At 44.5% G+C, this 21,124-nt stretch overlaps 1 protein-coding gene across 13 annotated transcripts in view; it reads left to right on the forward strand.

Moving 5' to 3' along the window:
* Positions 1 to 573: 573 nt before the first annotated feature.
* The window catches only part of CAP1 (cyclase associated actin cytoskeleton regulatory protein 1), a 33,021-nt gene continuing 12,470 nt past the window's right edge, over positions 574 to 21,124 (forward strand). For 2 of the 13 annotated variants that reach the window (XM_025371608.1, XM_025371971.1), the window contains exons 1-2: positions 575 to 1,296; positions 20,734 to 20,858. In XM_025371608.1, coding sequence (XP_025227393.1) covers positions 20,747 to 20,858 — 112 coding nt within the window. In that variant the 5' untranslated portion in view covers positions 575 to 1,296; positions 20,734 to 20,746. Of the gene's footprint in view, positions 1,297 to 1,325; positions 1,639 to 3,681; positions 3,771 to 20,733; positions 20,859 to 21,124 lie in introns of those variants that run through there. The other 11 variants (XM_025371594.1, XM_025371897.1, XM_025371748.1 and 8 more) reach the window with 8 other exon arrangements.

The raw sequence follows: 21,124 nt of genomic DNA on the forward strand, positions 1-21,124 counted from the left end.
CTCAGCATAGGTCTGGCAAGTAGTCAGCGTGCAGTAAATGGTAGCTGTTATTATAAGAACTTTAGTTGTTGAATGATTGACTCTGGCATATAACTCCTGCATTCAACTTGAAACACGGAGCTGTCACAGTCTTTCAGCCGAAGGGGCGGGAACTGTGGCACTCGCCAGTTTTTTCTAGAAATAAATCTTTGTGGGAGGATAATGACCGGTTGGAGAGCGTGAGTCTTGAGGGAACAAAGATCGGATCTCCCAGCCCAAGGAGCAAGGAAGTGAATCCTCCCCTGCGCGCGGCAGCCACCGTGCGGAACCTCCCCCTGAACCGAGTAGCAGCCGCCTGGGCCCGCGCAGCCCAGGGCGAGGCTGCCTCAGAAGCCGGATTTCAGCATGGTGGGTGCAGGATCTGCTTTAATTTTGCTCATCTTATTCTCGGGGACCACACCCTGCGCGCCGGGAGGAAGGGCTCCAAAACCACAAGGGCGGAGGCTCTCGCGCGGCCCCAGACCTGACCATCTATGGTCACAAAACACACCGACCAAACAGGAAGTGGGGTGAGAGCGGAGGGTTTCTTACCTTCCCAGTCCCGGGACTGCCAGCCGGGCTGGGGCTGACCCACAGCGCCCTCACTGACCCCCACACCCTGCGCCCAGTCTCCGCAAGTCCTCCCACAACAATGTCCAGACTAATTGCCTTCCCACGTCACAAACGGTGAAACCGAGGTATGCACGCCCAGAGACAGGGGGAGCTTGGCCTCGATCCCCACCAAGAGCTGACGGCCGACCGGATTCCTGCCCTCAGAGAATCCTGGACCCCAGTCGTTCCAAGACCCTTTCCGGACTGCAGCGGAAAGGAACCGGCCTCTGCCACTGAGACCAAACTGACAGAGAACTAGCCACTCTTCTGTTCCTTCCAGAGAGGAGCTTAGCCAGGGACTTCTGCCCTTCCTGCGCCCGGGTCTCGGGGACGATTCCGGGTAGGTAAAGCGGCCCGAGGGCGTGACCTCGCTTGTGAACCTCGCGTCGCTCCCGCCTTGAGGGCGGGGCTCTTCCCCAAGTGCCCTCTGTGCGAGCTGGGCCGCTTTCTCCGGGGCGTGGCAAAGGGGGGCGGAGTCACGAGCGGGGCGGTGAGACTTCCTGCCCAGTCGCGGGCCAGCCTAGCGCTTCAGCCGGCGGCTCATTTCCGGTGGGGGTGCCGCGCCCAGTGAGGGCCCGGAAGTGGGTCGCGCGGAGATTGCTGGGCGGTTCTTGCCGGAAGCGGAGAGCGGCTGATCGTAGTCCGGAGGTGAGGCAGAACTCTGAGGTGAGGGTGTGCAGCTTGGTAGGGACTGGGGTCTCCTCCGGGGCCCATGGGCCCCTGGTGTTGTTAATGGCCCTTCTGGCCTGCGCGCGTGTCGTGAACCCTGCCCAGAGGGCCGGGGCTGAGGCCCTCAGGCCGACCCGGACTCCTGGGCGCGGTCTCTTGAGGTGGGGCCGGGGTGAGCAGCTGAGTCCGGTTGCCCGAGGGAGGCCCCTCTGCCCGATTTCGCAGTGTCGCCCATCATTTTCAGCGGAGGCCTGATTCCTGAGGTGCTCTGACTGGAAGGAACCTCCGAGATCGGAGAGTCTTTCCTGTTCCCTGTTGATGCTCCCATTGCACTGATGGGTAAATTGATCCCTAGAGAAGAGGCTAGTCCGAGATATATAGCGAGTGAGGAAAATAATCAGAATCATGGTCCTGGTTCCTAAGATGACCAGCCCTGGTTCCTTCCCTTGTTGTTCGGAACCTCTCTAACTTGGGATGGTCTTCCGGTCGGTGTTGCCCCTAAGGCTGCTGCAGGTCAAAGGCCATCGCTGGCGTGGAACTTTTTTTTCCCCTCTTCCCAAATTGAGCCGTTTGAAATGCCTAGGGAGTTTTTACAAGAGAGGCGGGCAAATCCTTGTATTTACGGGCAGATATCCTCCTTTTCCTCCTCGGCTGTTGCTCTTGTTTTGAAAAGCCAGGCTAACTTTATTGAAGGTGTGTACTTCTGGACCTGAAACCAGACGGCTCAGGTTTGGTCTGGCCTCAGTGCCAAGTGTCTATGGCCATAGGTGCCTTATTTAACTTCTTTGAGCCTCCTTTTGTTCATCATTTAAGTGGAGATCTCTGCTGACCCCACAGGATTAAATTCAGCGTAACAAACTGTGTTTATTCTGTGCCAGCATTTTCCCAGATGCGGGGAATGCAGCTTTAAAACAAAACAATGTAGACCCTGCCCGCATGGAGCTAGCACTGTTTGCAGGGATGTTTAACAAATAATTATGTTGATGAGAGTTAGGAAAGAACACGGTGCTCTGAAAGTATGTAACGGCCGGGCGCGGTGGCTCAAGCCTGTAATCCCAGCACTTTGGGAGGCCGAGATGGGCGGATCACGAGGTCAGGAGATCGAGACCATCCTGGCTAACACGGTGAAACCCCGTCTCTACTAAGAAATACAAAAAATAGCCGGGCGAGGTGGCGGGCGCCTGTAGTCCCAGCTACTCGGGAGGCTGAGGCCGGAGAATGGCGTGAACCCGGGAGGCGGAGCTTGCAGTGAGCTGAGATCCGGCCACTGCACTCCAGCCTGGGCTACAGAGCGAGACTCCGTCTCAAAAAAAAAAAAAAAAAAAAGAAAGTATGTAACAAGGGGTTCAGGAAAAGCCCTTCTGAAGAAGCAGAGTTTTTAAGATGAATTTTGAAGGATAAATAGGAATGTGTTCGAAGAGGGGAATGAGAACATTTGAGACAGATTAGCATCAGAACTGTGTCAGTTGAAGCTCTTTGTGGGATCTCTCTTCAAGTGAAAATCCTTGAGCAGATCAGCACATTTATCATTTACCAGACTTTAATTAATTTATTTTTTTGTATTTTTTTTTGAGACGGAGTCTCGCGCTGTGTCACCCAGGCTGGAGTGCAGTGGCCGGATCTCAGCTCACTGTATTTTTAGTAGAGATGGGGTTTCCCCGTGAAGGCCAGGCTGCTCTCAAACTCCTGACCTCAGGTGATCCCCCACCTCGGCCTCCCAAAGTGCTGGGATTATGGGCGTGAGCCGCCGTGTCCGGCCCCACCAGATATTTGTTAAGACCTTAGCATGTATGAGGCACATTTTAATGAGACAGCCTTTGTGGCAAAGAATACAGTTCTTCTGGAGTTTACAGTGGGAGAGGAAATAGACAAGTAAATGAGGGATGGCTTACAGTTTCATAGCGCATAGCACAGGGCTACAAGAGCACAGAGGAGAAATACCTAAGCCAGTTGTCCAGGCTTCCAGGAGGAAATGGGAGGCTAACTCTTGAAATATTTATGTAGCTATATAGGGAATCTGGAAAAGGGATTTCCAGGCAGAGACTACTACAGGTGCAAGGACCTGGAGAACTGGACAGCTGAAAGACCACGACTAGTTCAGTGTCACTGGAATTCTAGTAATGGTTGGGGAAGTGGAGGAAGTGAGATGTGGTCAGGTCAGTCATATGTGGAGGACATTGTAAGTCATGCTAAAGAATTTGGATTTTTACCCTGAAAGCTATAGAGATGCTTTGAAGGGTTTTATGCAGGAAAATGATGTCATCAGATTTATATTTTAGAAAGTTCATTCTGTCAAGTAGGAGGGGACCAGGCCTATGGGGGAAGTAAACCAGTGTTTGGAAGCTCTTGCTGTAGACATGAACTAAGACATGAACTAAGACGGTGGAAATGGGAATGTAGAGGGATCATATGTGAGCAATATTAAGAAGATAGAATCCGTAGAATTGGAGGCTGATTATGGGAATGAAGAAGTAAGAGTAGCACGATTGCCTGGCTTTCTGTCTTAGGGAACTGGGTAGTACCATTCAGATAAAGAGTATGAGAGGTAAATTAGGGAAGTGACATGGGAAAAAAATGCATTTTGAATGTTTTTAGTTTGAGGTGTTTGTAGCACATCCAGGCAAAGATGTCTAATAAGGTGGGTCAGCTAAAGGAAACAGCAAGAGTAAAGATAACGGAGACAGGAGAGGGCCTGAATTGTTTAGTGAAATACTGGGGCCTGGAGTTTTGCAGAAGACCAGACTGCAAAAAAGGTTAGATGTCAGCCAAGTTGTGAAGGGCTTTTGTTTGTTTGTTTTGAGACGGAGTCTTGCTCTGTTGCCCAGGCTGGTGTGCAGTGGCACTATCTCAGCTCACTGAAACCTCCATCTCCCAAGTTCAAGCAATTCTCCTGCCTCAGCCTCCCGAGTAACTGGGATTACAGGTGCACGCCACCATGCCCTGCTAATTTTTGTCTTTTTAGTAGAGACAGGGTTTTACCATGCTGGCCAGGCTGGTCTTGAACTCTTGACCTCGTGATCCGCCCGCCTTGGCCTCCCAAAGTGTTGTGATTACAGGTGTGAGCCACCGCGCCCAGGGTAAAGGGCTTTTAATGCCTTGTTGAATTTGTTTGGATTTGATTTTGTGGTTGGCAGTTTGCTGATTGATTTGCCCAGGTCCAGCATAAATACATTTCTGGGCCTGGCACAGTGACTCACATCTGTAATCCTGGCACTCTGGGAGGCTGAGGTGGGCAAATCACTTCATATCAGGAGTTCAAGACCAGCCTGGCCAACATGGTGAAACACCGTCTCTACTAAAAATACAAAAATTAGCTGGGCGTGGTGGCGCACACCTGTAGTCCCAGCTGCTCGGGAGGCTGAGGCAGGAGAATCGCTTGAACCCGGAAGGTGGAGGTTGCAGTGAGCTGAGATTGTACCACTGCCCTCCAGCCTGGGTGACAATGAGACTCTGTCTCAAAAAAAAAGAAAAAAGGAGTTTCTCGCTTTTTCCAGAAATACTTCCTCAATTAGGTGGGCATAATTGATATCTCAGAGAAGTTTAAATAAAATGGTAGCAGTGAAAGTACTTTGTAGAATACAGCCTGATGTGCAAACCAAAGGTGGTGATATTGTTAAGATTCAGTGAGTATATTTTTGCTTTGGAGGTTAGCTATTGAGTCTGTAAAATGTTTTGTTTCCAACCTACAGATGATCTTTTATTCTCATGGATGATCTCTTATTCTCACCCTTTTTCCTGGTTGCAGTTATTTTTTTTAGCTTTTAAAAAGTTACTTTCGGCCGGGCGCGGTGGCTCAAGCCTGTAATCCCAGCACTTCGGGAGGCCGAGATGGGCGGATCACGAGGTCAGGAGATCGAGACCATCCTGGCGAACACAGTGAAACCCCGTCTCTACTAAGAAATACAAAAAATAGCCGGGCGAGATGGCGGGCGCCTGTAGTCCCAGCTACTCGGGAGGCTGAGGCCGGAGAATGGCGTGAACCTGGGAGGCGGAGCTTGCAGTGAGCTGAGATCCGGCCACTGCACTCCAGCCTGGGCTACAGAGCGAGACTCCGTCTCAAAAAAAAAAAAAAAAAAAAAAAGTTACTTTCTTGAGGCTGAATTGGAGACTAACCTGGTCAACATAGTGAGACCCCTGTCTCTACAAGAAAAAAAAAAGGTGACTTCCTCCTTTCAGTTTTTTGTGAAGTATTGTGAATCAAAGATTTTTCTTTTAACTTAAGCAAATGCAAAGTGTCACTGGAAGCTGAACCTCTGGTTTGAAATTTAATGCTGAGATTTGAAATCTGAGAGTTCTTGAGCGGTATCTTACCCAATCCTAGTGATTATTCCTTTGAAATGTTGCCATCAGTTTCTTTCTTTATTTGTGCTAACCTGGCATTCATGACCTATACTTCAGCTTCTCTGTGACAACCAGACTAATCTTTAATTTAAAGTTCTCTAAGAAGAAGCATTTTTCGTCTTGTTACTCTTCACTGACTTCATATTTGCAAAGAATCAATTCTAGACTCTTTTGTCCATCTTACAGAGTTCTCCACAGTTTAGGCCCTTATCTTAATTTTTATTAGATGGTACACGTTGACTTTCTAATTTAGAAAGTCCTGAACTAGCATTTACTTAACCTTTCGCACCTCCCTATGCTCCTTGTTAAATTAGAACAGGGTTTCTCAACATTGGCCCAATTGACATTTTGGACCGTATAATTCTTTATTATGGAGTTGTCCTGTGTATTGTAGGATATTAAGCAGCATCTGTCTCTACCCAGTAGATGCCAATAACACTTCCTCAGTTGTGACAATCAAAAATGTCTTCAGACATTGCCATATGTCTCCTGGAGGACAAAATTGCCCCTGGTTGAGAATTGCTGCATTAGAAAGTATCGTAGCTATGATTGTACAATGTCCCCAACTAAATTCTGTGAGGGCAGGCCCCATAGCCATACTTAGCACAGTCAGTGGTACATGATAAGCACTCAGTACCCTGCAATGAATGAATCATTTGTTTTTGTTGAAGCCTCAAGAAATTACCCTTCAAGGAATTTCTGGGTGTGCAGGTTGGAGTACAATGTTGCAGTCATGGCTCACTGCAACCTCCAACTTCTGGGTTCAAGTAATCTTCTCACCTCAGCCTCCTGAGTCGCTGGGACTACAGTGTTTTTTATTTCTTTTGTTTTTTGTTTTTTTGAGATGGAGTTTCGCTCCGTTGCCCAGGCTGGAGTGCAGTGGCGCGATCTAGGCTCACTGCAGCTTCCCCCTCCCGGGTTCAAGCAATTCTCCTGCCTCAGCCTCCCGAGTAGCTGGGACTACAGGCACACACCACCACACTCAGCTAATTTTTGTATTTTCAGTAGGGACAAGGTTTTGCCATGTTGGGCAGGCTGGTCTCAAACTCCTCGATGGAACCACCCACCTCAGCCTCCCAAAGTGCTGGAATTGCAGGCATGAGCCACTGCACACTTGGCTAAAAGTTTGATTTTTTTCAGAGATAGGGTCTCACTATGTTGTCTGGGCTGATCTCAAACCCCTGGCCTCAGGTGATTCTCTGGCCTCAGTCTCCTGAGTCACTGGGATTACAGGCATGAGCCACCACACCTGGCAGATGTGATCTTAGAGAAATGCCATTGATTTAAGTACTAGAAGCAAGCTTCTTGTTTGCAGTGTAAGTCAGCAGATTTCCCTCTCTATTGAAAATTATGTAAATTCCTGTTTTGTTCGCGTTGCTTGTATTCAGAGTGCTTGGTTTTAGTGGACAGGGTCTATTTATTTTATTTTTTATTTTTGAGATGGAGTTTCGCTCTTGTTGCCTAGGCTGGAGTGCAGTGGCACGATCTCGGCTCACCTCAATCTCCGCCTCCCGGGTTCAAGCAATTCTCCTGTCTCGGCCTCCCGAGTAGCTGGGATTACAGGCATACGCCACCATGCCCAACTAATTTTGTATTTTTTTAGTGGAGATGGGGTTTCTCCTTGTTGGTCAGACTGGTCTCGAACTCCCAACCTCAGGTGATCCACCCACCTCGGCCTCCCAAAGTGCTGGGATTATAGGTGTGAGCCACCGCGCCAGGCCGGGACTATTTATTTTAAAGTTGCGTATATGCTAGGCGTGGTGATTCACGCCTGTAATCCCAGCACTTTGGGAGGCCGAGGTGGGCAGATCACCTGAGGTCAGGAGTTCGAGACCAGCCTGGCCAACATGGTGAAACCCCGTCCCTACGAAAAATACAGAAATTAGCCAGGTGTGGTGGCTATACCTGTAATCCCAACTACTAGGGAGGCTGAGGCAGGAGAATCACTTGAACCTGGGGAGGTGGAGGTTGCAGTGAGCTAAGATCACACCACTGCATGATCTGCGCCAGCCTGAGTGACAGAGCAAGACTCTGTCTCAAAAAAAAACAAAAACAACAACAACAAAAAACAAACACTAAAGTTGCATATAGTTTATCGAGTATTCACATTTATTTTAGTTGATAAAATTATACAGTCATGTGTTGCTTAATGACAGGGATACATCCTGAGAAATTTGTCATTAGGTGATTTCATCATTGTGGGAACATCATAGAGTGTACTTGCACAAATTTAGATGGTACTGCACATCTAGACTATATGGTGTAACTTATTGCTCCTGGGCTACAAACCTGTATAGTATGTTACTGTATCTCATACTGTAGGCAGTTTGTAACACAGTGTAAGTATTTGTTTATCTAAACTGTTTTTTTTTTTTTTTTTTTTTTTGAGACTGAGTCTCGCTCTGCCACCCAGGCTGGAGTGCAGTGGCATGATCTTGGCTCACTGCTCACTGCAACCTCTGCCTCCCGGGTTCAAGCAATTCTTCTGCTTCAGCCTCCCGAGTAGCTGGGACTACAGGCGTGCAACAAAACGCCTGGCTAATTTTTGTATTTTTAGTAGAGATGGGGTTTAACTATATTGGCCAGGCTGGTCTCAAACTCCTGACCTTCTGCCAGCCTCAGCCTCCCAAAGGGCTAGGATTATAGGCATGAGCCACCGTTCCTGGCCACATTTTTAAAGTACAGTAAAAATAGGGTATTGTAATCTTATGGGACCACTGTTGTATATGTGGTCCATCATTGACCAAAATGTCATTACATAATGCATGACTGTAGTTTCATAACCTTAAATTAATGCAGCTACAGCATTCACCATGCAATTTCTTCTTGATGTACTGTATGTTAACCTGATAAAAACAAAGTTCTAAAAATATGCCTCAGCTACAGTGCTGCTTTGTTTGCCTTGTATTACCAGACCTTTTGTACCAAACTTTCCCATTTGGCTGGAAAATAGTTGAAATGTTTAATGGAAGGAGCAGGCTTGCTTTGTTTTGTTTTGTTTTGTTTTCCTCCAGAGGGCATTTTTTTCCCTCCAGAGGGCATTGAAATTCCTATACTTTAGTTAATTATAGACTTAAAATATTCCATATTTCTACTTGTAGATGAATCTTGGCTAAGGACAAACGTCATCCTTGAATCCATCTTTAAATATGAGAGTGGGAAATGCTGTTCTTTTAAAGCAACTATTCAAGCTGAAATCAGCCAATACGGTTTTCCCTTATACGCTATAACACATGTAGAAGTAGAAAGGGACTGCTGAATGCTCTGTGCAATTAGTCTTCATAATATTCTTTGAACGTAGGAGAGAAGAGAACCCATGACCACACAAAGTTACCTGTTTGCCCCAGACATTGAAACAGCTAGTTCCCAAGTCTAATTTCACTTTATACAGTAACTTTACTCACTCCTGGAGTTTCAGATAAAGGACATGCGTAAGGAGGAAACAGGAGGCAGGTGTTGATAATGGGTTGGATTCCTTCTCTCCCTAGAAGATAGGCCATTCTTTTTAAATCTAAACCTCGGGTGGCAGTGACTCAGGCACTAAATGTCATTGGTTTAATCAGTGAAACCAAATGCTTAGAGAAGAACAGTGGCTCCTGATTTGGGTTAGATTTAGATGGCATCTTTTTTTTTTTTTTTTTTTTTGAGATGGTGTCTTGTTCTGTCCAGGCTGGAGTGCAGTGGCCTGACCTCGGCTCACTGCAACTTCTACCTCCCAGGCTCAAGCAATTCTCCTGCCTCAGTCTCTTGAGTAACTGGGATTACAGGTGCCCACCACCATGCCTGGCTAAAGAGACAGGGTTTTGCCACGTTGGCCAGGCTGGTCTCGAACTCCTTACCTTAGGTGATCTGCCCTTCTCGGCCTCCCAAAGTGCTGGGATTACAGGCATGAACCATTGTACCTGGCCTAACTGGCATCTTTACTGGGGTAAAGTGGTTCCTGTTACTTGGTTTCTGTGGTAAGCCAACTTGTATCTTCTGGTAGCATGTGTAGGTTTTACTTTGTGACATGTTAAAACCTAGTGATAAGAATTTATTAGAAGTAGAACTAACTAATATATAGTTTAGTGGTAATTTAGAAGAGATACCTAAGTAGAGATTTTATTATCATTATAAAAGATTATATGTTAAAAGAAAGTTTGGAACACTGAGGTAGAAATTGTCAAAAACCCCATCACCCAAATGTGACAAATATTGTAAATTTTGTGTTCAAGTTTTTTTCACACTCCATTTAGCTGTTCCCCTATAATTAGAAATCCAAGATAGGTACAGATAGATCGATAGATCTAACATTGCAGCAAACATCTCCATGCTTATCACTTTCCTCACATTATGATTTACTTTCTTAGGATAAAACCTCAGGAACAGGATTACAAAATTAAGGGCAAGGGAAGCATTTTGAAGCAAATCAATTGGGCTACCATAGTAGACAGGCTGATTTGTACGGTTGCTTTCTTTTCAATTTTACTTAAGGATGATGACTTAGAAAAACAACTATGGGACAAAGTAGAAAACATTTCAAGCATAGCAACTTCCTACTCAAGTGGAAATTCATGCTACTGGCTTCATTGCCTGGTGGGATGTGACAAGAACTGCACGAGTAACCTGGTTCCATTTACTTCTGAATGACTTCCTTGAATAGGCAGAAGGAATTGGGTTAAGTTGTTAGAAGTATGAGAGTGTGAAGCAGCTTTGGCAGGAATCACTAGCCATTTCTGATTTTTTTTTGAGACAGGGTGTCTCTCTGTCGCCCAGGCTGGAGTGCAGTGGCGCGATCTCGGGTCACTGCAACCTCAGCCTCCTGGGTTCAAGAGATTCTTGTGCCTCAGTTCTGGCATAAGATGGTGTTTTTACAAGATGATTTCTAGGATTACAGGCGTGCACCACCATGCCTGGCTAATTTTTGTATTTTTAGTTGAGACGAGGTTTCGCCATTTTAGCCAGGCTGGTCTCAAACTCTTGACCTCAGGTTATCCACCTGCCTCAGCCTCCCAAAGTGCTGGGATTACAGGCATGAGCCACTGCGCCCGGCCTGGTTGTTTGGTTTCAAACCACAATAGACATTGCTGGAGAATCAAGCTCATAGTTTCTTTTTGCTCTGCATGATATCCCTCCAAGAGCTGGTCTATTCTCATGACTTCATGACAGTTCTTTGCCAATGATTTGCAAACATTATGTCCAGTCTTGATTGTTTCCCAGGTTTCATTTCTAAATACTTGCTAGTCATTTCCACTTAGAAGCTTTGTCTTCTTTTCAAACCCAGCATTTCCAAAACTGACCTCATCTTGTTGCCCTAACTAGAACTTGCCACAACCCATTTCTGCCCATAATGTCATTATTCTCTTAAGGCCCCCATATTTGCAAATCTGGAGTCATCTTTGTCTCCCTTCTCTGAATGCTACTGTGCTCACAGTCAGTACCATACAGTTAGTACTTGTTCTCAGTTTAATGCACACTTGTTTCATGTGACCTCCAAGGGCAGAACCAAGATTCGTGGGTGGAAGTTGCAGGGAGGCAGATTTGCCTCCATATAAGGAAGAACTTTTTAATACTTTGAGCTGTCTGAATGGAATGGGCTGCCTCCAGAAGTCCTGGGTTCTCCATCACTGAAGGTGTTTGAGCAGAGGCTGCCTGACTAATTGCTAATTGAAAGGACTGTTCTGGCATAAGGTGGTATTTTTACAAGATGATTTCTAGAATCCCTCTAATCCTGAGAACCAGTGAGTCAATAGCTTTGTCTCTCCTGCTCTCCTGTCTCTCTTTGACTCCCTTAGGACAGGGAAACTATTTTACCTTTCTTTTCTATTTTTACCTTTCTTTTATATTCCGTACAGCACTTAATTCAGGTGCTGGTCTCTTAATTGCCTAAATTGCTTATTTACAGGTTAATTGATTCTTTTCATTTTGTTCCAATATTTGGTTAGACACCAGATGTTGTGGATTTTTTTCCTTTGAAACATCTTTTGTAGGCTGGGCACCGTAGTTCATGCCTGTCATCCCAGCACTTTGGGAGACCAAGGCGGGTGGATCACCTGAGATCAGGAGTTTGAGACCAGCCAGGCCAACATGGTGAAACCCTGTCTCTACTAAAAATACAAAAATTTACAGGGCATGGTGGTGCATGCATGCCTGTAGTTCCAGCTACTCAAGAGGCTGAGGCAGGAGAATCACTAGAACCTGGGAGGTGGAGGTTGCAGTGAGCTGAGATCATGCCATTGCACTCCAGCCTGGGCAACAGAATGAGACTCCATCTCAAAAAATAACAATAATAATAAATAAATACAAATATCTTTTGTAGTAGCCTTATTTTACAGCTAGATGAATAACAGCTTTTCTATTAGGGTCTGACTTTCTAGACCCTAATATCATCACTTGTCTCCACATCCCATTCTGTTTATCAGAGTACTTGTAAGCACTTTGCTTTCATCATATTATTCTTTCACTCTCAAAACACTTGAGTGACTTCACATTTATCACAACATCAAATTTAAATTTTCCCTGGCTTTCAGTGCCCTCCATAATCTGACCCAGATTGCTCATGCATCCTTGTTTCCTATAATACTCCATATTCTATACAGGCTAACCCACTCACATTTTCTGTGCATAGCCTGCTTGGTCTCCTTTTTTGCTTTTGACTTGCTCTGGAATGGCTTCCCTTTTTTCTCTTACCTCTTCAAGATGCCTCACTTCCTTCCTGAAACCAAACTACTGCCAGTCCTTATTGATTTCCTCTGAACTCTCAGAGCATGTAGTAATATTTATGTAATTCAGAACCATAGCAACAACATTCTGTGAAGAAAAATCTGCAAGAATAGGCTGATAATTTAACTTTCCCTAATCCAACTGGATATTCCCTTAAAACCTTTAAAAATATAGGCTGGGTGTGGTGGTTCACATCTGTAATCCTAGCACTTTGGGAGGCTGAGGCAAGAGGACTGTTTGAGCCCAGGAGTTTGAGACTAGCCTGAGCAACATAGTGAGACTCTGTCTCTACCACACACATACACACACGCATACACACACACACAAAAAGCAAGGCATGGTGGCATGTAGTTATAGTCCTAGTAGTCCCAGCTACTCAGGAGGTCAAGGCCTGCAGTGAGCTGTGAACACACCACTGCACTCCAGTCAGGTCAATAGAGCCAGACCCTGTTTATTTGTTTGTTTGTTTGTTTGTTTGTTTTGAGACAGAGTCTTGCTTTGTTGCCCAGGCTGGAGTGCAGTGGAGCGATCTTGGCTCACCGCAAGCTCTGCCTGCTGGGTTCATGCATGCCATTCTCCTGCCTCAGCCTCTCAAATAGCTGGGACTACAGGTGCCCACAACCACACCCAGCTATTTTTGTATTTTTTTTTTCAGTAGAGACAGGGTTTCACCATGTTAGCCGGGATGGTCTCGATCTCGTGACCTCGTGATCCGCCTGCCTTGGCCCAGCTGGTTTTTTTTTTCTTTAAATAAAAACCAAAAAACGTTAACAAATATAATCTACAGTATTCATTCCATTCACATTTTATTTTGTTGTCCTAACCAATATGTGTGCTTCTGGAAGGGAGGGACCATGTGTCGTCTGTTTCTTCAGTAGGCCCACAATGCTAAGCACTTTGATTTTATTAGCATCTTCTATATGCCTAGTTTTTCTAGGTACTGGAAGATACAGTCAGTGCAGGAGGTAGAATGGACGAATTCCCATCCTTGAGCCTATATTCCAGTACGTAATATGTAGTGCTCACATTTTACATTTGAATTGCATTTTTTTTTTTTTTGAGACAGAGTCTTGCTGTGTTGCCCAGGCTGGAGTGCAGTGGCCGGATCTCAGCTCACTGCAAGCTCCGCCTCCCGGGTTCACGCCATTCTCCTGCCTCAGCCTCCCGAGTAGCTGGGACTACAGGCGCCCGCCACCTCGCCTGGCTAGTTTTTTGTAGTTTTTAGTAGAGACGGGGTTTCACCGTGTTAGCCAGGATGGTCTCAATCTCCTGACCTCATGATCCGCCCGTCTCGGCCTCCCAAAGTGCTGGGATTACAGGCTTGAGCCACCGCGCCCGGCCTTGAATTGCATTTTAAGACTTCTGAAGTGATAAGTCATATCTATGAAATCACCTCTTTTGATCCTTATATATCTCTGTATGCTAGATGAGGATTACAATCCGTTATGTGACTGTGTAAAGTTACACAGTTAGTATGTACAGCTTGGAACTCAGGCCTCAGTCTCCTAATTTTATTTGGATTTGTGTAATTTTGACCACCTCTGTTTCTGAAGCTTTTATGATGAATGCTTAAGTAGTTGGGAATCCAGACATTCATTTATGGAGGTTTACATATAGTTCTTGGTTATTGACAATCAGAAATGGCAAGGAGCAAGATGAGGCAGACATACAGTTCTCTGCTCTGATACTTCTGTATTTGGGAGAAGCCTTATTTATTTATTTTAATAAAAGAGATGAGGTTTTGCTATGTTGCCCAGGCTGGTCTTGAACTTCTGGCCTTAAGCCATCCTCCTGCCTCGGCCTCCCAAAGTGCTGGGATTATAGGTGTGAGCTATCATGCCTGGCCTGAGAAGCCTTATTTTAAACATTTGCTTTCCAAATATGTCTCATCTATTCTATATGTGATTGAAAAAAAGTTGGCCTCCATGGAGAAAATTAAAAGCAGAAAAATGGGAGATGCTGGCCAGGTGTGGTGGCTCACACCTGTAATCCCAGCACTTTGGGAGGCCAAGGCGGGTGGATCACCAGGTCAGGAGACCAAGACCATCCTGGCTAACACGGTGAAACCCCATCTCTAATAAAAATACAAAAAATTAGCCTGGTGTGGTGGCACGCACCTGTAGTCCCAGCTACTCAGGAGACTGAGGCAGGAGAATTGCTTGAACCCAGGAGGTGGAGGTTGCAGTGATCTGAGATCGTACCACTGCACTCCAGCCTGGGCAACAGAGAGAGACTCCATCTCAAAGAAAGAAAAATGGAAGATGCTAATAATGTAACTAAAGACACCATAAAGAGGCCTTGAGCCCATAGTGCTGTGCTTAGCAAACAAGTCAGGACTGGATACTATGATAAACCATGTAGTCACTTAATTTCTTAAAAGCCATTGTGGAGTAGCGAGAAGAGCCGCAGCGTAGGATTCAGAATATTTGTGCTCTAGGCCTGGGTTCTTTACTCACTGGTGGTTTGATCTCTGGCAAGCTTTTAACTGCTGTGAATGTCAGTTCAGTTTCTTCATTCTAAAAGCAGGGATCAATGTCTACATAACATACCGTGCAGGATTATTTTAAGTCTCAAAAGAATCAACAGATTAATAATGTTAAGCATTTACAACTATGATTATTATATTTAATTAATATTATATATTCTAAGAAGAGTACTTTCCTTATGGTACTTAATCAGTGTGATTTGTGCCTGAGAAGGCAACATTTATTTGAAAGACAGGAGGGGTTGTAAGGTCTTGCAAGAGCAGATAAGCAAAAAATTAAACAAAAAAAAGGAAAAAAAACCACTTCTCCATGGATTCAATAAGGAAGATAGCCACGCTGTGTTGAGGGGAGAGTGAGTAAGAGCCTTTATTTATTTGATTTCTTACTTAAACACCCTTATTAGCCTACTTTTTTTTTTTTTTCTTTTTTTGAAACGTAATCTTACTCTGTTGCCTAGGCTGGAGTGCAGTGGCGCAATCTCAGCTTACTGCAGCCTCCTTCTCTCAGGTTCAACTAATTCTTGTATCTTAGTCTCCCAAGTAGCTGGGACTACAGGCACACACCACCACGCCTGGCTAATTTTGTATATTTTAGTAGAGACGAGGTTTCACCACGCTGCCCAGCTGGTCTCGAACTCCTGAGCTCACGCAATCCACCCATCTTGGCGTCCCAAAGTGCTAGGATTACAGGCGTGAGCCAAATATACAGTGTTTTTAATGCCTCCTATGTTTATAGTACTGGAATTACAGCGGCAAGACATGGTCCTTGCCTTAGGGTGGCTAGTTGCCTGTTGACTAGAGGAGATCAGATGCATTCAGGGGAGTATGGCCATAAACTCTTAGACTCTGCTGAAGACTATTAAATAAATTATTTTATTTTATTTTGTTATTACTAATGTTTTGAGACAGAATCTTGCTCTGTCACCCAGGCTGGAGTGCAGGGGTACTATCTTGGCTCATTGTAACCTCCCCTTCCCAGGTTCAAGCCATTCTTGTGCTTCAGCCTCTGTAGTAGCTGAGATTATAGCATGTGGCACCATGCCCAGGTAATTTTTGTATGTTTAGTAGAGACGGGATTTAGTAGAGACGGGGTTTTGCTATGTTGGCCAGGCTGATCTCAAACTCCTGGCCTCAAGTGATTGCCCGCATTGCCCTCCCAAAGTACTGGGATTACAGGCATGAGCCATCACGCCTGGCCAAATAAATGATTTTAAACTAGTGTGGGCAGTGTTGTGACAGAGATAAGTGCATAGTGTTGAGGTAGCACATACTAGAAATACTTCCCCAGGAGGTGATACCTTAGCTGAGACTTAAAGGACAATAAGAGTTCTAGAGGGGCAGATGGGAAAGGGAAAACATCTAAGCAGCGTGGATAGCATTATAAAGACTCAGAAGTGAGAGAAAGCATGACTTTTTCTGGAAAACGCAAGTAGTCCCAGGTTACTGTAGTGTGCTAAGGAAAGGTGTAGCAAGAGATAAAACTGAGGAGTGGTAGAAGATTAAACAGGACCAGATTAGAGGAATTCTTGTTTGGACTTTACCCTGAACGCTCTGGGGTATGTGTCAAATGCAACTGTAATATTATATCTCAAATGCAAATATAAATATTTCTTTAATGCCATTTAATACTCTGGGAAATGTTGAGATATATCACTCTGACTATAATATGGAGAATGGATGAAGAAAGTTTATTACTGTAACTAGGGGAGACTAGCCAAGAAGTCATTGCAGTAATCTTGGTGAAGTCTTGATATCCTTTTTTTTTGAGACAAGATCTTGCTTTGTTACCCAGACTGGAGTGCAGTGGTACAATCATGGCTTACTGAAGCCTCTACCTTCTGGGCCTAAGCCATCCTCCCACCTCAGCCTCCAAGGTAGCTGAGACCACAGTTGTACACCACCATGCTTGGAAAAAATTTTAAATTATTTTTGTAGCGACGAGGTCTCCCTATGTTGCCCAGGCAAGTCTTGAACTCCTGACCTCAAGCAACCCTCCTGCCTTGGCCTCCCAAAGTGCTGGGATTAGAGGAGTGAGCCACTGTGCCTGGCCACTATCCTAACTCTTATCAGTCAGGATGGAGGCAAGGGGCATCTATGCATAAGCCTGTGGATTTTGATGACTGATAAGATGTTGTGGGGGAGTTTGTGGAATCCTTACTATTTTCCAGGACTGTGCCAAGCACTTCTACATGGATTCCTTCATTTATTCTCACTGAAGCCATTTGGATTTTTGTACTATTATTGTCTTCGTTATAAAGATAAGGAAATTGAGTCTCAGAAAGTTTGATAACTCCTTATAGTCACAAAGCCAGTGCATATTGTTATTCAAACCTCCAATCTCTCTGATTTCTCTAAAGAACACTCTTTTTTTTTTTTTTGAGATGGAGTCTCGCTCCATCACCCAGGCTGGAGTGCAGTGGCGCAATCTTGCTTACTGCAAGCTCTGCCTCCCGGATTCATGCCATTCTCCTGCCTCAGCCTCCCAAGTAGTTGGGACTACAGGCGCCCACCACCACACACGCCCGGCCAATTTTTTGTATTTTTAGTAGAGACGGGGTTTCACTGTGTTAGCCAGGATGGTCTCGATCTCCTGACCTGGTGATCCGCCTGCCTCGGCCTCCCAAAGTGCTGGGATTACAGGTGTGAGCCACTGCACCCAGCCTAAAGAACACTCTTACCTACTATATAATACTGCCTAACAGTTTCCAGTTACTGACTTGATCAATCAGGTGATTGATGGCAGTGCTAGAGCAACGTTAGGGAAGATGATTTCTGGTTTTGGACATTTCAGGTTGTCTTTGGGACATCCAGGTAGAGATGTCTAGGTGAAAGCTGGATTTTTATTATTTTTTTATTTTTATTTTTATTTTTATTTTTTGGAGACAGGGTCTCACTCTGTCACCCAGGCTGGAGCGCAGTGGAATACAGTGGTACAATCACTACTCATTGCATCCTCGACCTCCTGGGCTCAGGTAATTCTCCCACCTCAGCCTCCTGGGTAGCTGGGACTATAGGTGTGTACCATCATGCCTGGCTAATTTTTTTATTTTTTGTAGAGATGGAATTTTGCCATGTTGTCCAGGCTGGTCTTGGACTCCTGGGCTTAAACACTTCCTCCCACCTTGGCATTCCAGAGTGTTGGGATTATAGTTGTGAGCCACAGTACTTGACCTGAATCTAAAATTTAATCCAGATGAATGGCCTGAGCTAGATGGATATGCTGCTGTGGTAGTCTTTAGCCTATAGGTGGTTATGGTAGTCTTTAGTCTATAGGTGGTTATGGTGGTACCACCTGGCAAATAGGCTGGCATTACTACAATGAGGGTAGTCAGAGGTTTAGGAGTGTACATGACCACCTGAAGAATGTACATGTGTGTAGGGAATGAGAAAAGGTGTATCTTTCACATTACAATGTCATGCTTCAATTCTGGACATTGTTTTCCATAACATCTCAAATCTCATCTTACTCCCACCAAGAACAAAAAAACAGTTTCTGTTCTTTTGTATTTGGTTAGTGGTAAAATGAGATTAGCTATAAATGGTAGCTGTATTGTCCTTTTTCATTCTGCTTAAGTCAGACAGCAGACTGTAGATTGTTTAGCAGCGAAAGCCTACAAATACAAGTGAAATATGGAAAAAGGGAGCCAAAGTCCCATGAAGCTCTATTATTCAGCATTTAAGATTGGTAAATGTTCACAAACTCTGGCAGCCTCTAGCAACACATGTACTGTGTCTTCATGTTAACAGTGGTCTCAACCTGAAACATCCATGTATGAAGGAACCTGTTTTATAACAGAACCGAGTGGTATCTGTTCATGGAAGGTAGCATAGGAGTTTATTGCATTCCTTGCCTTTTCTCCTGGATTTATAGCGTGGTGGATTGTATATATATGTGAGTCTGTGCCTTGATCAGTATGCATAATGGAACAGGACAGGAATTCAGATATCAGTTGATAGTGTCATAACATCAGGGAAAGTATGTTGACTGTTTATGGTCTTCTCTATTTGAGAGTAGACATAGACCTGGAGGCTTCTGCTGCTGCTGCAGGCCAGGGAATGGAAAGGTTTGTTTGGTTCTCATTCTCATTTTTTTCCTTTGCTTCTCTTTTAAACAACACTCTCTGACAAGTGATTGGGTCCATAGAGACCAGAGCTTGTACACAGAGAAGAATGGACAGAGATTATATTGTTTTCCTTACTTTATCTTGTGAGCTGCTTCTCTCTTCCACAGGGAGGACAATGTGTTAAATTGAGATAATTCTGGCATGCTGTCATCTTTGGGGGAATCATAATTGCTCTGGTCATTTTAGGCAGCTTCAAGGGAGTTGAGTTCATTCAGCTTCAGTTACTTGAACTGAATTCAGTTACCTGAATCGATGCTTTCATGAAATGGAATCTTTTCCAAGTCAAAGCTTGGATTGAAATTTCACTGACTGGTTTTTATGAGATCACTTAGGGTCTCAAATACTTTATGTAGCAGTGCACTGATCGTATTTCACTCTTATGTGTGACTTATGGGCAACTTTTAGCACCCTTGTCCCTCTGGAGTTTTGGAATGCTATTTGTGAGGTTCATAACTTCATAAATATTTATTGAACATCTACTACCTGCCAGGTAGTAGTCTAGATGGTAGAGTATACAATAAGGAACAAGCTATATAAGGTCCTTTCTCTCTTGGAGCTTACTTTCTTTGGGATATTAGACATTGAATTAGGCTAGTTCAGATAAGATAGTACTTGTGAAAGATCTATAACAAGTTCTTTTGGATGTGTCTAGTGTCCTTCCCTACTGCATGTCCAGATCTTTCTCATCTTCATTTGAAGGCTGGCTCAAATGGCAGCTTCTCCATCATATCCTTATCTGATCCTTCCAGCTGATATATTCCTCCCGTCTTTGAAATCTCATGCCTCTCTATCAGCAACTTTCTTATGTCACCTTAACATTTTTTTTCTATTTGTTTCCTAGCTGTTAGTGCATATGTTAAGTCTCCCCATTAGACTATAAATTATTGAGGGCAGACTGGGCACAGTGGCTCACGCCTGCAATTCGAGCACTTTGGGAGGCCAGGGCAGGTGGATTACTTGAAGTCAAGAGTTCGAGACCATCCTAGCCAACATAGTGAAACCCTGTCACTACTAAAACTACAAAAAATTAGCCGGGCATGGTGGTGTGCACCTATAACCGCAGGTACTTGGGAGACTGAGGCAGGAGAATCCCTTGAACCCAGGGGGGCGGAGCTTGCAGTGAGCTGAGATCCTGCCACTGCACTCTAGCCTGGGTGACAGAACGAGACTTTGTCTGAAAAAAAAAAATTATTGAGGGAAGAGTAAATATCCTGTTCATCTTGGTTTGGGATATTTCACATTCAGGCAGAGGATGTTGTGGGAAGAAACACACTGAACTTAGAGCCAGAAGATGAATTGAGTACTGGCTTCTCTATTCACTGGCTGTGTGACTAGGCAAGTCATTTAACTTCACTGAAACTAAGTTTTCTATCACTAAGCATGTAGTAATCATCCTTCTGTTCCTGAATAGTTGTCGGGAGGCTCAAACTGAGATAATATATATGACTATCCTTTGCAAATTCTAACTTTCCACACACAGTATCATAGTAAATATTGAGTAAGTATTTGAATGAGTAAGCATTTACTTCAGTGAACACCTTTTCCTGAGCAGTTCTCTTGCTTACTGAGGTCTTTTGATTTTGTAAATATACTAGACTACTTTTTTATCTGATTTTTTGTATTGTTCCATTTTGCAGATGACATCTTAATTTTATTAAACTATTCTGTTCCTGAGAATTGGCATCCTCTTCATCCACCTGGGGGTGACCAGTAATTTTCTGTTTTTCTCTCTGTAGGTGCTATTTAATATTTAAATAACAAATGACATTTGATCTGTTTCAGCAGGTGGTCCATTATGGCTGACATGCAAAATCTGGTAGAAAGATTGGAGAGGGCAGTGGGCCGCCTGGAGGCAGTGTCCCATACCTCTGACATGCACCGTGGGTATGGAGACAGTCCTTCAAAAGGTAAGCAGTCCACAGCCCAGCAGAATGCTTTCTTTGAGTGTCTTGGCCTGAAAATTTTCTATTATTCTCTCCTTTGGAGCTAACTTCCCAAAACTTAATCTAGATAGTTTATCTTTTGTAATTTGTATTGCTGTGAACAGATAAGAGAGGAAAGGAAATGACTTGTACAGGGAGGCCTGTGGTTAAGTTATTTTAACACAAGAACTTCCTGCTTGTGTGATATTTCCTGTTCTTTCTTTAGCAGAATGACTCCAATATAAGTCAAA

Source organism: Theropithecus gelada, chromosome 1 (genome assembly GCF_003255815.1).
Source record: "Theropithecus gelada isolate Dixy chromosome 1, Tgel_1.0, whole genome shotgun sequence".
Taxonomy (NCBI): domain Eukaryota; kingdom Metazoa; phylum Chordata; class Mammalia; order Primates; family Cercopithecidae; genus Theropithecus; species Theropithecus gelada.